The sequence below is a fragment of the Psammomys obesus genome, unplaced genomic scaffold (genome assembly GCF_907164565.1).
Source record: "Psammomys obesus unplaced genomic scaffold, mPsaObe1.curated_primary_1811, whole genome shotgun sequence".
In the NCBI taxonomy this organism is placed as follows: Eukaryota; Metazoa; Chordata; class Mammalia; order Rodentia; family Muridae; genus Psammomys; species Psammomys obesus.
Window position 1 is genome coordinate 14,524,435 of NW_026596064.1, and position 14,504 is coordinate 14,538,938.

The 14,504-nt window shown below is 38.6% G+C and overlaps 1 protein-coding gene across 3 annotated transcripts in view; it reads right to left on the minus strand.

The window, feature by feature from the left end:
- Positions 1 to 14,504, minus strand: part of Sec22a (SEC22 homolog A, vesicle trafficking protein) — a 61,012-nt gene that overhangs the window by 42,856 nt on the left and 3,652 nt on the right. For all 3 annotated transcript variants that reach the window (XM_055625140.1, XM_055625138.1, XM_055625139.1), the window contains exon 2: positions 8,233 to 8,431. In XM_055625140.1, coding sequence (XP_055481115.1) covers positions 8,233 to 8,414 — 182 coding nt within the window. In that variant the 5' untranslated portion in view covers positions 8,415 to 8,431. The remainder of the gene's footprint in view (positions 1 to 8,232; positions 8,432 to 14,504) is intronic.

Here is a 14,504-nt window from a genome sequence, read left to right on the forward strand (position 1 = left end):
TCTCTAGTCACTTTGTTAAAAAAGCTAATTCCACAAGTCACTGTAAGTGAATCCTAAGTGAATGGCTTTGGACATAAAACTTTCCCTGACATCTAATTTAAGATACATTGTGTCAAAGAAATTTTACATATAACCAATTAAATACTGACATTAATAAGATAATTCTGGCCTGTTGCACTAAATGAATACACAGTAAAAGCAATGACATTCCTCTCAGCAGAGCACAGAATACCTGTGGTCTAGCATGTCACTATATAAGGTTCAATGTCAAAGACAAGGTCTTTGGCTGCAAGAGCCTGCAATGCAAGTACCAAAGATTTACTTGAAACAGTGATTTAATATAACACACATACACAACAAAGAAGCATAGCAGCTAAATGACAAAATAGAAATGAAAACTTTTCAATGACATCATTAATTTTTATGTTACACAGATTATTTTCATTCTTCAATTACACCATCACACATAGAAAGTCGGCTTATCCTTTGTAGCCACCTGCCCCATTAAATAGCTTTCCTGGGAACAGGAAATTTCTCCAGTAGCATAAATTCTCTGTTAAAGTTGTTAAGTATTAGAAAAAAAATAGTACTTTTGAAATAGAAACTTTCATAAAAGTTTACTAAAATAAAGTGTATAATCTTCAAAATATTAAAGATTTGACAATATAAAAGCAAGCATACCTTATGTTCATTGCTGTATGTATAGTAGGGCCTATTGTCCTATAACTATATCTAACACAAAGTAAATTAAAAACAGAAGACTGCCATCAGTGGGACAAAAGAGAAAGAGAGTTCACTAGGGGCTGCTACATACAGCACTGTACCAAGAACTTTGCATTTCTTCATTTTTCCTTCTCTCACAGCCAACTTTCGATTAGTCACTAATGAGAAGGAGCCAAATTATTAATTAAATCAGTCCATGAATAAAAGACCTATTTTAGCCTTTAATTTTAGTCTCATCAAGTATAAAAATGTTTATCCACATGCAGCATACCAGGCAATGTCAACTTAGCAAGATAAAGAAGTCTTTGAGAGTTTTAAGAATCCAAAAACAATCACATTGTCAGAGCTCTGAATAGTAATTGCCCACAGAAACTGTAACAGAGGGTGGGAGTGGGAGGAGATGAGGGATGGGCCACAGCCAGGATACAAACTGAACTGTAATAAATGATAAAACTTAAAAAAAAAAAACCCAAAAAAAGAAACTGTAATAAAGAGTAATGTACTTTCTAAGTCAGCTCATAAGTCTATTCAACATACATGATGCTGAAAGCTACACATTTGCCATAAAAAGAGCAGAAAAGAAACCTGATGTTAGCAATATGGCAAAGAGGGACGTAGGTGCGCCCAGCTATCCCCTCTCACGTGCTCTGGTAGCTGTTACGGTTGCACCCCCTGCAAACTATTCCCTACTATACTCCTAATCTTTAAATGTGATGGGACAAGCTGGGAGTGGTGGTGACGCATGATGCCTTTAAACCCAGCACTCGGGAGGCAGAGGCAGAGGCAGGGCTATCTCTGTGATTTCCAGGCCAGCCATGTCTAGAAAGTGAGTCTAGGACAGCCAGGGCTCTGTTATATCTGTTACACAAAAATCCCTGCCTCAAAGGAAAAAAAGAAATTGAGCCATCATTGCAGGAAAAATTTCAGCTTCACATACTCTTTTATTTCTCAACAATAAAGAAACAAAGAGTAATATTTCAGTTACTTTTTCTTTTTTACCTGGTTAATTTCTCTCTCCATAACAAGTTAAAAGAATTAGGGAAATCAGGAACACGTGATATAAAAGGGAATAAGGAAAAGGGCATAAATCGTATCAGAGATAATGTGGATCATGAAGCCAAAAGTCAAGGCAGTGGTTCTGGTCTACTGTTTATTAGCTTTATGACTTTATGGAAATTTTTTAAAGAATTATTTATTTTACATATATGAGTGCCCTGGCTGCATGTACACCTGCATGCCAGAAGAAGGCATCAGATCCCAGTGTAAATGGTTGTGAGCCCCATGTGGGTGCTGGGAATTGAACTCAGAACCTCTGGAAGGGCAGACAGTGCTCTTAACCACTGAGGCACCTCTCCCGCCCCTAATGGGAATTTCTTTCCATCAGAAGTCTCACTTGTCCCACTGGTAAAGTGACAATACTGCTTACGGCTGTACTACTTAAGGATGCTGTCTACCAGCATCTTTTCTTCCCTCCCCTAAAGGGAAGGCCTCTAGCCTCCCATGTATTATCGATAGCCCTGGTTATGGCCCGTGTAACCAAGTGAGTGTGACCAGGTCAACTGTGAGCGTCTCTCCTTCCTAGCCACAATGAGTAGTCCTGTCAAAGTCCTTCCTTGACATTGAGGGAGGGCAGGTGCTCAGTGCCACTAAAGCTTGCAGCTGCTGCTGTTTCCCAATCTGTGAGGAACAGAAAATCTGCAAAAGCCAAGAAGAAAGATTCCTGAGGAAACATCTGACAAGCCAGCTTCCAGGATTTGCTTTTATGTTAAAACTAATGTTTTAATGTGAGTTGTGAGCCTGCCTGTGAAGCACTCCACTTACTAGGCATTCACAGAGCCAATGCAAAGTTTAATGATAATGGCAGGTAAAGTGCTGGCTAATTGCAGGTGAATAATTATGCTATTGTTCAAGCTACAACTGTAATAAGAAAATATCACCAAAGAATGAAAGGAAAACCCTGCTCCTGACTGAAACTAACAGACAGGAGGTTTAAAATAGCATTTTTAGCTGATAGTAGTTTAGGGTCAAATACAAAGAAACTGCATCCTCAAGCAAGGAGAGAACCTAGGACGCCTGCAGCCTTCACTGACTTCAAATGAATTCCCAGAGAAAAAACTAAGTAATCACATTGTTCCATTAAAATTCACAGTGGGGTACGACTGGTCCCCAAAGGATATTTGTCTTTTCATAAGATCAATGTCTCAAAATTAAAAGAGATCTCATATACACAATCTAATTTTTTAACTCCAAAGCCAACCACAGAGTTTTAAGGCCTCAGAGAACACAATTTAATTTTCACAATAATTGCTTTAACCATTTTTAAAGTAGTAGGTTTATTCATTAGATCTTTATTACAGCATGAGGAAAGTATATCATTAATTTATGAAATACGAGTTCCTGCAAAATTACTATCCTATCACTGTGGAATGCAAACTCATACAACTGGACACTCTCACACTCCTCCCTGTTTGCTCTGCACAATCAGTAAGGTTTCTTCTCCAAAGCTAAACAATCCTTTTGGGGAAAACAGACTTATTTTCATGGCTGGAAACACCAAATTCCTAAAATACCTGTCAGAGTGTCAGCTGTCAACTTGCCTCTGCCTCCCAAGTGTTGGGATTAAAGGTGTGTGCCACCATTCCTTCTGGTTCTCGACTCTGCTCCTGCTGGCATTCCTGCCCTGACTTCCCCAACAATGGAGTGTGATCAGAAAGTGTAAAGCAAATAAACCCTTCTTCCTCACATTGTTTCTGACCATGGCGTTATCACATCAACAGAAAGCAAACTAGCCTATCTCTCTCTCACTAAGGCACTGCCACTAATGCAAGCCACACACTCCAAGAAATGTGCTTTACCACCAAAGTGACCTGCAAGCCACTGCAGTAAGAGAAAACCCATCATTCTCTCATACACAGAGGGAGAAAGTAAAAAGAGCTGTCTTAATTTTAAACATTACTATTTTACGTTTCTCCCCTCAATAGTCTTTCTTTCTCTGACAGGTCAACTATACTTTAGTATGAGGTATGAAGTGACTTAGCCTACAATTATAACTTAGTTATTCTGACACTCAATTTCTATACAGATTTGAAAACTGTTACACCAAAAGATGAAGAATTAAAATAGGTTAGACTAGGCTGGAGAGGTGGCTCTATGGTTAGGGGCATGGACTCCTTACAGAGGTGGCTCATTACTGCCCGAAACACCAACCCCATGGATCTGGCCCCTCTTCAGTACTACAAAGGTACCTGTGCTTGTGTGTACAAATCCACACATATACAGCCCCCACCCTCACACACACACACACACACACACACACACACACACACTCAATTAAAAATAAAATATATTTAAAATAGGATAGGCAGGCAATGGTTGGTCAGTTTCATCAATGAGTTATGACCCAATTACGGAGAGCAAATTAGAGAATTTTAATATTTAAAGAATTTTAATAAGTGGTGAAAAAGAGCAGTTGAAGAAGTTCTACATGCAACCTGAGAAGACAGTGAGATCATTAGGAAAATGAAATACTAGGAAGAAGAAAGAAGGTGACTCAAAACTAGCAGGCTGTAATCTGGGCTTCAAAAAGAAGAGAGCTACTTAGCATGGCCCGGACAGAGAAGGGCAGTCTGGGAGCAGCTTCAGGCTGGTGCCATGATGTTGCTACTGCAGAGCCCTTAAGTTTTATCTGACTCACAGCAGGGAGAAAAAAGGTCATGAAAATAAAAAAGTAAAGTCAAGTAATACAAATAAATTGCCAATTTATATTAGACTAAGTTTGCTGCCACATACTGGAAACACCCTAAAAGACCAGGAAGCAACTAATAGGACCTCTTATTAATAAGGGAAAATAAATGAAATTGGGTTCTTTTCTAGAACTATAGCTAAAAGTTCTGCTCTCTAATCCTTTTTTAAATGTTTGACTACAAATACATGCAGAATTTTTTAAATCTCTGCTTATAAAAGTTATATAATTTATACATTTACACACATCTGAACCGTATTCCTGGATCAAGCCAGATTGGAACTCTATTGACTTATCTTACTCATAACCTTTGTCATAAAATATTTTGTATTGGCAGGCCCAGTGATGCGAACCTGTAACTCTAGCACTCAAAAGGGGAGGCAGAGGCAGGAGGATCGTCACAAATTCAAAACCAGCTAAGGTACATAGCTAAGATACTGTCTGAGAAAAACAAAAATCGTATGCTAGCAAGATGGCTCAGCAGGTAAAGGCGCTTGCCTCCAAGCCTGGCAGCCTGAACTGGATCTCTGAAACTCCCATGGCGGAAGGAAAGAGCTAATCCCCAACAGTTACACTCTTACGTGTGGTGTGCACCATGGCGTGCAGCAGTATGTATGGGCACACACACACACAAAGTAAATAGAAAAGCAATTTTCAGCCAAAATTCAACCACTCAATGAACCAATCTAAAAATATAAATTTCATATCATCCTATTTCCTTATACCACAAGGTATAAGGAAAGCTCACAAAAGCTCACTACTATGGTACTAGAGGAATGCTAGCCAAATGCTGCCCCTTTTATGGGTATTTGTTCTCAGGAACAGAAACACTGAACCCATGACCGAGTCTACTAACTGACTCTTCTGCCTTGCCTTTGACACAGGGGGCCTCAAACAATATTTGCAGGTCTTTTCTAATGCACAGGCCACATCTCCAGAAAGTTACACCCATTTTATAGTCTTCTAAAACTGCTCCTTTCATCTGATTCCTTCATTTACCCTCCTGAATTATTGTACTTGAAAACTGCCTCAAATCCTTTGTGTAGAATAAGCTAGGGTTAAAATAAGTGATATACAATATACAATTTGTAAATAGAATTGGGACATAGCAAAAATTTGGTGCATTTATATTGCTGTTAAGAAAATACAGCACAACAAAAATCAAAAGATTTGCCTTTTAATGCCAGGTAGTTACCAAATAATAACATATCCTTCAAGCCAATCTGCATTAACTTTGACATGTCTATACCACTACCTTACAACAAATGAAACTGAGAATGACAGAGGGCACTATAAAAGCCTGATACCTAAAATGCTTCAATGCTTCAAGTTCTTGTCTTCACCTAAGTAGAAGCAGGCCGAGACATCATTTTAGATTTAATTTAACCACTATCATCAATGTTATTTTCTAAATAAGCCTTCAAAAACCTAATTAAATATACTATCCCATTATTTTACAGTTGCTAAGTGATCCACATAATTTTGGACATTTTCTAAGGTTCTACCCTGGCCTCCTCTAAATTCAGTTGACATTTCTGCCCTCTAAATTTGAACCATATCTATGTGAATGGTTCCAAAATCCCTATCCTCCTCCTTAAGTGGCCCTGGGAAGGCAGTCAGGGAGCTCTTCTGAGTTCCAGGCTAGGCTGGTCTAACTAGTGAGTTCAAGACTAGCCAGGATTACACTGTGAGACCCCATCTGAAAAACAAAACAAAATCATATGGGACTTCATTATCTTTCATTCTCACATGCTAAGCCATCCTTCTCCAAGGATTGCTCATTTCTGAAGAGACTGTCATTCTGTTCAGTTCTAAAGCTTCAGTCATCTTTGATCCTTCTCTTCATCTCTAGTATCCACCTCAGCAAGCTTGACCATTTCCTCTTTTGAACTATCTTTCTCTTTGGCATTTTCTTTTTCATTTGTACATTTATTTTTCACTTCACACTCTAGTAAGTTGACCTGTCTCCCTTCACTCTCTTAAATGTTTTACTCTGTTCTACAGTCTTTGGTTTGGTTCTTTTTTTTTTTTTTTTAAGATTTATTTATTTTACGTATATGAATACTGCTTTCATGCACAGCAGAAGAGAGAATCAGATTTCATTACAGATTGTTTGAAAGCCACCATGTGGTTGCTGGGGATTGAACTCAGGACCTCTGGAAGAACAGCCAGTGCTCTTAAACTCCTGAGCCATCTCTCCAGCAGTTCTTTCTTTTTTGAGACAGAGTGGCACTATGTAGTTCTGGCTGGCCTGGAACTTACAGACTTGCCTGCCTCTGCTTCCTGGGTACTGGGAGTAAAGATATGCACCATTCCCTTTGTTTTCATCAAGTCATTAACCTACAACCTATTGTATCATAACTTCCCTCACTTTAAACTTTCTGGGCAATCCAGGATCTGGACCCACAGTTAGCACACTTGTCTCATAGCTACTGCAAATCTTCATCCACTAGCATCAAGTCAAACAAGTTAATAAGCCTGACATGCTATATCGCATACACTGCTGCTTCTGCCTCTCTTACCTGTACTTGGAATATGATGACTTGTCCTGACTTAGGCAAATTTTAATTCTTCAAAACATAATGTCTTAATAATAAAGCTCTTTGCTTACATAACCCACATGAACCTTATTATTATCTGATTTCCTTCTATGTTCATAATTAGCATCATGGACCCCCTAGCTAACAGTTCTAATTGTTTCATATGGATGCTGTACAAAGTGCACTCATTTGTTTCCACAGTAATTACAAATCATAAACTGATTTCCAAATCTAAATCCCACACTTTTCCTCTTTGCTAAGCTTCAGGCTCACACATCTAGATGACCACACCCCTTGAACATCCAATAGACATGTCAGATTTATCATGTCCAAACAGAACTCTTCACCAGTGAAATAATATTAACCTCTCTAGTCTTTCTCCTTTTAGCCCCATTATGCATGCAGATTCTAAGGCCAAAAATCTACATGTGATTCTTTTCTTTTTCCTTCACTTTCCTAAAGCCTATGAGGGCCATTTATGGGTATTAGGTCCAAAAAGTAGCTCAAATCCAACCATTCTTCGTTATCCCCCCATTCAAGTTGCAATCATTGTGTCTAATCATGCCTTCTAACCATTCTTCTGCTTCCACTCAGTCTCCCTTGTTCTTCAGAGATTTACTCACAGCCAAAACGAGATCATAAAATTCTCCAGCTTAAAACTCAACAGACTCAATATGGCCTAGAGGACCCTAAATAGCCTGCCCATTCTTATCTTTCTGACCTCAAGTTCTACTACTTGACCAATTCCCACAGTACTTCAGCATCACTGGCTTTACTGCCTCTTTTAACATGGATTCAAAGGACTTCTCCAATAGCTGTTGCTCCAGCCTTCCTCCTCAGCTTCAGGATCCTTCATATAACTGACTTCTTTGTTACTCTTAAAGTTTCTGCTCAAATATCATTCTTCCTGAAGGACTCAATCACCACAGATTAAAGTCACACTCTATCTTATCACCCAGTCTTACAGGATAGACAGATGGATAATTTCCCCTCCCCATGGGACAAGGCTTTACTTCTTAGCATTTTCCCTTACAATTTGCCTGCTACAATCTGAGCATGTAAAAACTCTAATATTTATTGAGCAATTTATAGGAAGCATTATCTGCAAAAAACCAATATAAAGTCTTCTAAAGCCAGATTCAAATCCAGATAATCTGAAAAAAAAAAAGGTTGATAAATTTCATTAAAATGAGAACCTCTATGTAAATGACTCTAATGAGGTCTTACTTAATGTTGTAATGTCCAGTTTTCAGTGTACATCTATCAGGAAGTTGAGCAAGTTTCCTTGAAAGCATTTTAAAGTACTTTCTGCACTCTTGCACTCCTGTGCTCTGCTCATAATCAGTAGATGCAGACAGCGGCAGTCCATCTCTGACACGAATGACAGAGGCAGATAAAATCATAGACATTTCAACCCACAGAAGACCTAAAATAAAATGACAAATTTGAATTAAATAAAAATCAAGGCCAAAGCTAAGCATTTATAACTTTCTAAAGTAGTAGTAATCAGAGTATTAATTAAAATAATGACACAATGTATTTCAAGCACCTCTCCCTTAATAAGCCTTCTACTAATGTGTTTTTATTTTATGTATATGGTATGTATGTGCACCGTGTGTATCTCCGGTGCCCCTGGAGAACAGAGAGAGAGCATAGACAGCTGTGAGCAGCTATGTGGGTACTGGGGTTCCCTGAAAGAGCAAGTGCTCTTAACCTCTGAGCCATCTCTCCAACTACCAAGCAAGCTTTTAAACGTGACATTTGTGCCAGCTGTGGTGGTGCACACCTGTAATCTCAGCACTCAGGAGGCAGAGGCAGGCAGATCTCTGTGAGTTCGAGGCCAGCCTGGTCTACAAAGCAAGTGAGTCCAAGACAGCCAAGGCTACAGAGAAACCCTGTCTCAAAAAAACAAAATAAAAATAAATTTAAAAAAAACTTAAATGACATCTGCAAGCTGAGATGGGTGAATGGGTAACACCTGCAGGGCAAGCCATCCGATGACCTAAGTTTGGCTTTATAGAACACATGAAAAAAATGGAGATATGGTTATTTGAGTAAATAGCTATAATCCCTGAGGGCTCCTCCAGGTAGATGGGAATTGTAGACAGAAGAATCCCCAGCTCTGAGACCAGCTAGCCTCAGCAGTGAACAAGATTCTGTTTCCAACAAGGTGGGAATGCAAGAACCAGTACCTTAGGATGTCCTTTGATCTCCTCACATATGTTGTGGGCTCACATATGACTCACCCCTACTGGCCAGTGTTCATAGTGCTAGAAGTTGCTATACAAGCTAGTGGAGAAAGGTAATCATCCATGTACCCAGCTATGAGCGCTGCAATCTCAAATAATGACCTGCCTACAAGTTATACCCAGAGGTCCAATAGTGACAGAATGTTATGGGAGTAACCATTCATTTTGTGAAATTTGAATTAAATTCAAATTTCCACTTTATGAGATGGAACCCATAACTATTACTGAGGGCAAGAACCTGAAACTGGACAGATCATGGGGCCTAGGGGAAAACCTACTACTATTATTCTGTTAAATCAATATTGAGGTTAAACAATCTCTATACTCATAGATCAGTGCATCAACAACCCTCATCAAAAATGCCATTTTTTAGAGTAGATAGTAATTAACAGAGAGCCACACTAGACAATGTGCACTCAGCCCTATATGGAATGTCTTTATCATACCTGTCCCCTCAAGGCTCAGAGATCTATGTAGAAGATGGGGGTAGAAAGGTGTGAGAGCCAGAAGTGGAGGTTGACTTCACGGAAAATACATTTTCCAGATACAACAGAGCAGAAGTACATATGGCGCTCACAGACAGTGTGACAGCATACACAAGGCCTGCACCAACTCAAGCCAGACAAAGATCTAACCAAGAAGCTATTAGCAATCAATAGTTGCTCGTAGAAGGAAAATTAATTTAGTTTTCTTCAATGGGAGTAACACTGAGTATAATTATCAACTACACTCCAGGCAAGCCCCCTGGAGCACACAAAAGGGACTCCCTGATTGGTTGTTGCTGGTTTGTTTGTTTGGTGTGTGTTTTTTGTTTGTTTTCTTTTGTTTTGAGGAGAGCACAGGATGGTGGTACATGCCATTAATCCCAGATCTAGGGAAGCAGAGGTAGGTAGATCTCTGAGTTTGAGAATGAGTTCCAGGACAGCCAGAGTGCCACGGAGAAACTCTGTCTCAGAGAAAGAGAGAGAGAGAGAGAGAGAGAGAGAGAGAGAGAGAACAGGGGGATAAGAACATGAAGTTGGGTGGCTAAGGAGGTGGAGGATCTGAGAAGGGAGGGAAGGGAAAGAATATGGTTAAAACATATTACATGGAAGTCTCAAAGAATAAATTAAAAAATAAAATAAATTTGAGAATTAAAAAATAAAAGCATTAATAGTAATTATTGTTGATTGATTTAGAGACATTGTCCTGCTATGTAGCCCTGGCTAGCCTGAAACTCACTATGTACCCCAGGCTGGCCTCAAACTCACTGTAGATCTCCTGATTCAGCCTTCTAGGTACTGAGTTTACAGGTATGTAGCACCATGCTCAGCATGAAATTTAAATATGTAATCTTACCCTGAAGAAAAAAAAATCATAAATCCAAATAAAAAATTAAATGAATACTCTTATGATAAAATAATTTAAAATGATCTGAAAATCCAGTATAGGATGACAATTAAGTAAATAGAGTATACCCATATGACAGAATACAATGTACCAAAAATAAAATGTTTAATAATATGGTAAAATCCTAATGTGTCCTTTGCTTTACAGAAGCTTTTCAGTTTCATGAGGTCCCATTTGTTGATTGTTGCTCTTAGAGCCTGTGCTGTTGCTGTTCTGTTCAGGAAGTTGTCTCCTGTACCAATGAGTTCTAGGGTTTTCCCCACTTTTTCTTCTAACTGATTTAATGTGTCTGGTTTTATGTTGAGGTCTTTGATCCACTTGGACTTTAGTTTTGTGCAGGGTAATAAGTATGGATCTATTTGCATTTTTCTACATGTAGACATCCAGTTAGACCAGCACCATTTGTTGAAGATGCTATCTTTTTTCCATTGTATGGTTTTGGCATCTTTGTCAAAGATCAGGTGTCCATAAGGTGTGTGGGTTTATTTCTGGGTCTTCTATTCGGTTCCACTGATCCACCATTCTATTTCTATGCCAGTACCATGCAGTTTTTATAACTGTTGCTCTATAGTACAGCTTAAGATCAGGGATGGAGATACCTCCAGAAGATCTTTTATTGTAGAGGATTGTTTTAGCAATTCTGGGTTTCTTGTTATTCCATATGAAGTTGAGAATTTTTCTTTCCAGGTCTGTAAAGAATTGTGTTGGTAATTTTATGGGAATGGCATTGAATCTGTAGATTGCTTTTGGTAAGATGGTCATTTTTACTATGTTAATCCTGCCAAGTCATGAACATGGGAGATCTTTCCATCTTCTGACATCTTCTTCTAATTCTTTCTTCAGAGACTTGAAATTTTTTTCATACAAGTCTTTGACTTGCTTGGTTAGGGTTACACCAAGGTACTTTATGTCATTTGTGGCTATTGTGAAGGGTGTTGTTTTCCTAATTTCTTTCTCAGCCCTTTTGTCTTTTGTATACAGGAGGGCTACTGATTTTTTTTTAGTTAATTTTGTATCTGGCCACTTTGTTGAAGGTGTTTATCAGCTGTAGGAGTTCCCTGGTAGAGTTTTTGGGGTCACTCACGTATACTATCATACCATCTGCAAATAGTGATAATTTGATTTCTTCCTTTCCAATTTGTATCCCCTTGATCTCCTTCAACTGTCTTATTGCCCTAGCAAGGGCTTCCAGAACTATGTTGAAGAGATATGGAGAGAGTGGGCAGCCTTATCTTGTCCCACTGAAATACCACTGAAATCAGTGGGATTGCTTTAAGTTTCTCTCCATTCAGTTTGATGTTGGTTATAGGCTTGCTGTATATCGCCTTTACTGTGTTTAGATATGTGCCTTGTATCCCTGATCTCTCCAATACTTTAAACATGAATGGATGTTGGATTTTGTCAAATGCTTTTTCAGCATCTAGGGAGATTATCATGTGGGTTTTTTTTCTTTCAGTTTGTTAATATGGTGGATCACATTGATGGCTTTCCATATAATGAACCACCCCTGCATGCCTGGATGAAGCCTACTTGGTCATAGTGGATGATATCTTTGATGTGTTCTTGTATTCGGTTTGCAAATATTTTGTTGAGTATTTTTGCATCAATGTTCATAAGGGAGATTGGCCTGAAATTCTCTTTCTTTGTTGGGTCTTTGTGAGGTTTAGGTACCAAGGTGACTGTGGCTTCATAGAATGAGTTTGGTAATGTTCCTTCTGTTTCTATTTTGTGGAATAGTTTGAAGAGAACTGGAGTTAGCTCTTCTTTGAAGGTCTGGTAGAATTCTGCGCTGAAACCATCTGGTCCTGAGCTTTTTTTGTTTTTTTGGATGGGAGACTTTCGATGACCACTTCTATTTCCTTGGGGGATATAGGACTATTTAATTGATTTACCTGGTCCTGATTCAGCTTTGGTAAGGCGAATCGATCAAGAAAATTGTCTATTTCATTTAGATTTTCAAATTTTGTGGCATATAGACTTTTGAAGAAAGTCCTAATGATTGTTTGGATTTCCTCATTGTCTGTAGTTATGTCCCCCTTTTCATTTCTGATTTTGTTGATTTAGATGGTGTCTCTCTGCCTTTTAGTTAGCTTGGCTAAGGGTTTGTCTATCTCGTTGATTTTCTCAAAGAACCAGCTCTTAGTTTCATTGATTCTTTGAATTGTTTTTTTTTTTTTTTGTTTCTAATTGATTGATTTCAGCCCTGAGTTTGATTATTTCCAGCCGTCTACTCCTTTTTGGTGTGTCTGCTTCTTCTTTTTCTAGGGGTTTCAGGTGAGCCATTAAGTTGCTTGAATGAACTGTCTCGAATTTCTTCTTGAAGGCACTTAGTACTATGAACTTTCCTCTTAGCACTGCTTTCATTGTGTCCCACATGTTTGAGTATATTGTGTCTTCATTTTCATTGAGTTCTAGGAAGACTTTAATTTCTTTCTTTATTTCTTCCCTGACCCAGCTGTCATTTAGTAGCAAGTTGTTCAGTTTCCATGTGTGTGTAGGTTTTTTGCTATTTCTGTTGTTGTTGAGGTCCAGCTTTATTCCATGGTGATCAGATAGGGTACAAGGGATTATTTCAATCTTCTTGTAGCTGTTGAGGCTCTCTTTGTGACCCACTAACAGCCACTGGTCATTAATCTCTCTCAACATCAATGGACTCAATTCTCAAATAAAAAGACATAGAATAACAGAATGGATGTGTAAACAAGACACAGCAATCTGTTGCATACAAGAAACACACCTAAATCAAAAAGAGAGACATTACCTGAGGATAAAGGGTTGGAAGACAGCTTTCAAAGCAAATGGACCCAAGAAGCAAGCAGGAGTAGCCATTCTAATATCTGATAAAAGAGACTTTCAACCAAAATTAATCAAAAGAGATGGAGAAGGACATTTGATACTTATCAAGGGAAAATTCCACCAGGAAGACATCACAATCCTGAACATCTATGCCCCAAATATAAGGGCACCCACATTGTAAAACTTAAACCACACATAGACTCCCACACATTAATAGTGGGAGACTTCAACACCCCACTCTCAACAAAGGACAGGTCAACAAAACAGAAATTAAACAAAGAAACAATGTCACTAACAGAGGTCATGAATCAAATGGACCTAACAGACATTTATAGAATCTTACACCCAAACACAAAAGAATTTACCTTCTTCTCAGCACCTCATGAAACCTTCTCCAAAACAGACCATATAGTTGGTCACAAAGCAAGCCTCAACAGCTACAAGAAGATTGAAATAATCCCTTGTATCCTATCTGATCACCATGGAATAAAGCTGGACCTCAACAACAACAGAAATAGCAAAAAGCCTACACACATATGGAAACTGAACAACTTGCTACTAAATGACAGCTGGGTCAGGGAAGAAATAAAGAAAGAAATTAAAGTCTTCCTAGAACTCAATGAAAATGAAGACACAACATACTCAAACATGTGGGACACAATGAAAGCAGTGCTAAGAGGAAAGTTCATAGCACTAAGTGCCTAATGTGATAAGCTAAAAACATTTTTAAAAATCAAGATAAAAACTGCATATTTTACCAGATAAAGTGACACATAATCTTAACACTTAGGAGGGCAGAAGAGGGAGGATCATGAGTTGGAAGCTAGCCTGGGCTACATCATAAGGCCCTGTCTCAAAAGGAATTTTTAGACAAACATATATTCACAGATTCCTAATATATACTTCAAGCTAGTAAACAGAAGCAGAACACAGCTGCCAAGGCCCTGAAAGGTTGTCAGCGGGGTGTTTCTATTTAATCAGTGGATAATTTTTTTTTTCTATGTGGAAAAAGTTACCCCTGCCCTGAGTAATTTGATATAACATCCAAACCAATTAAAGAGGCAG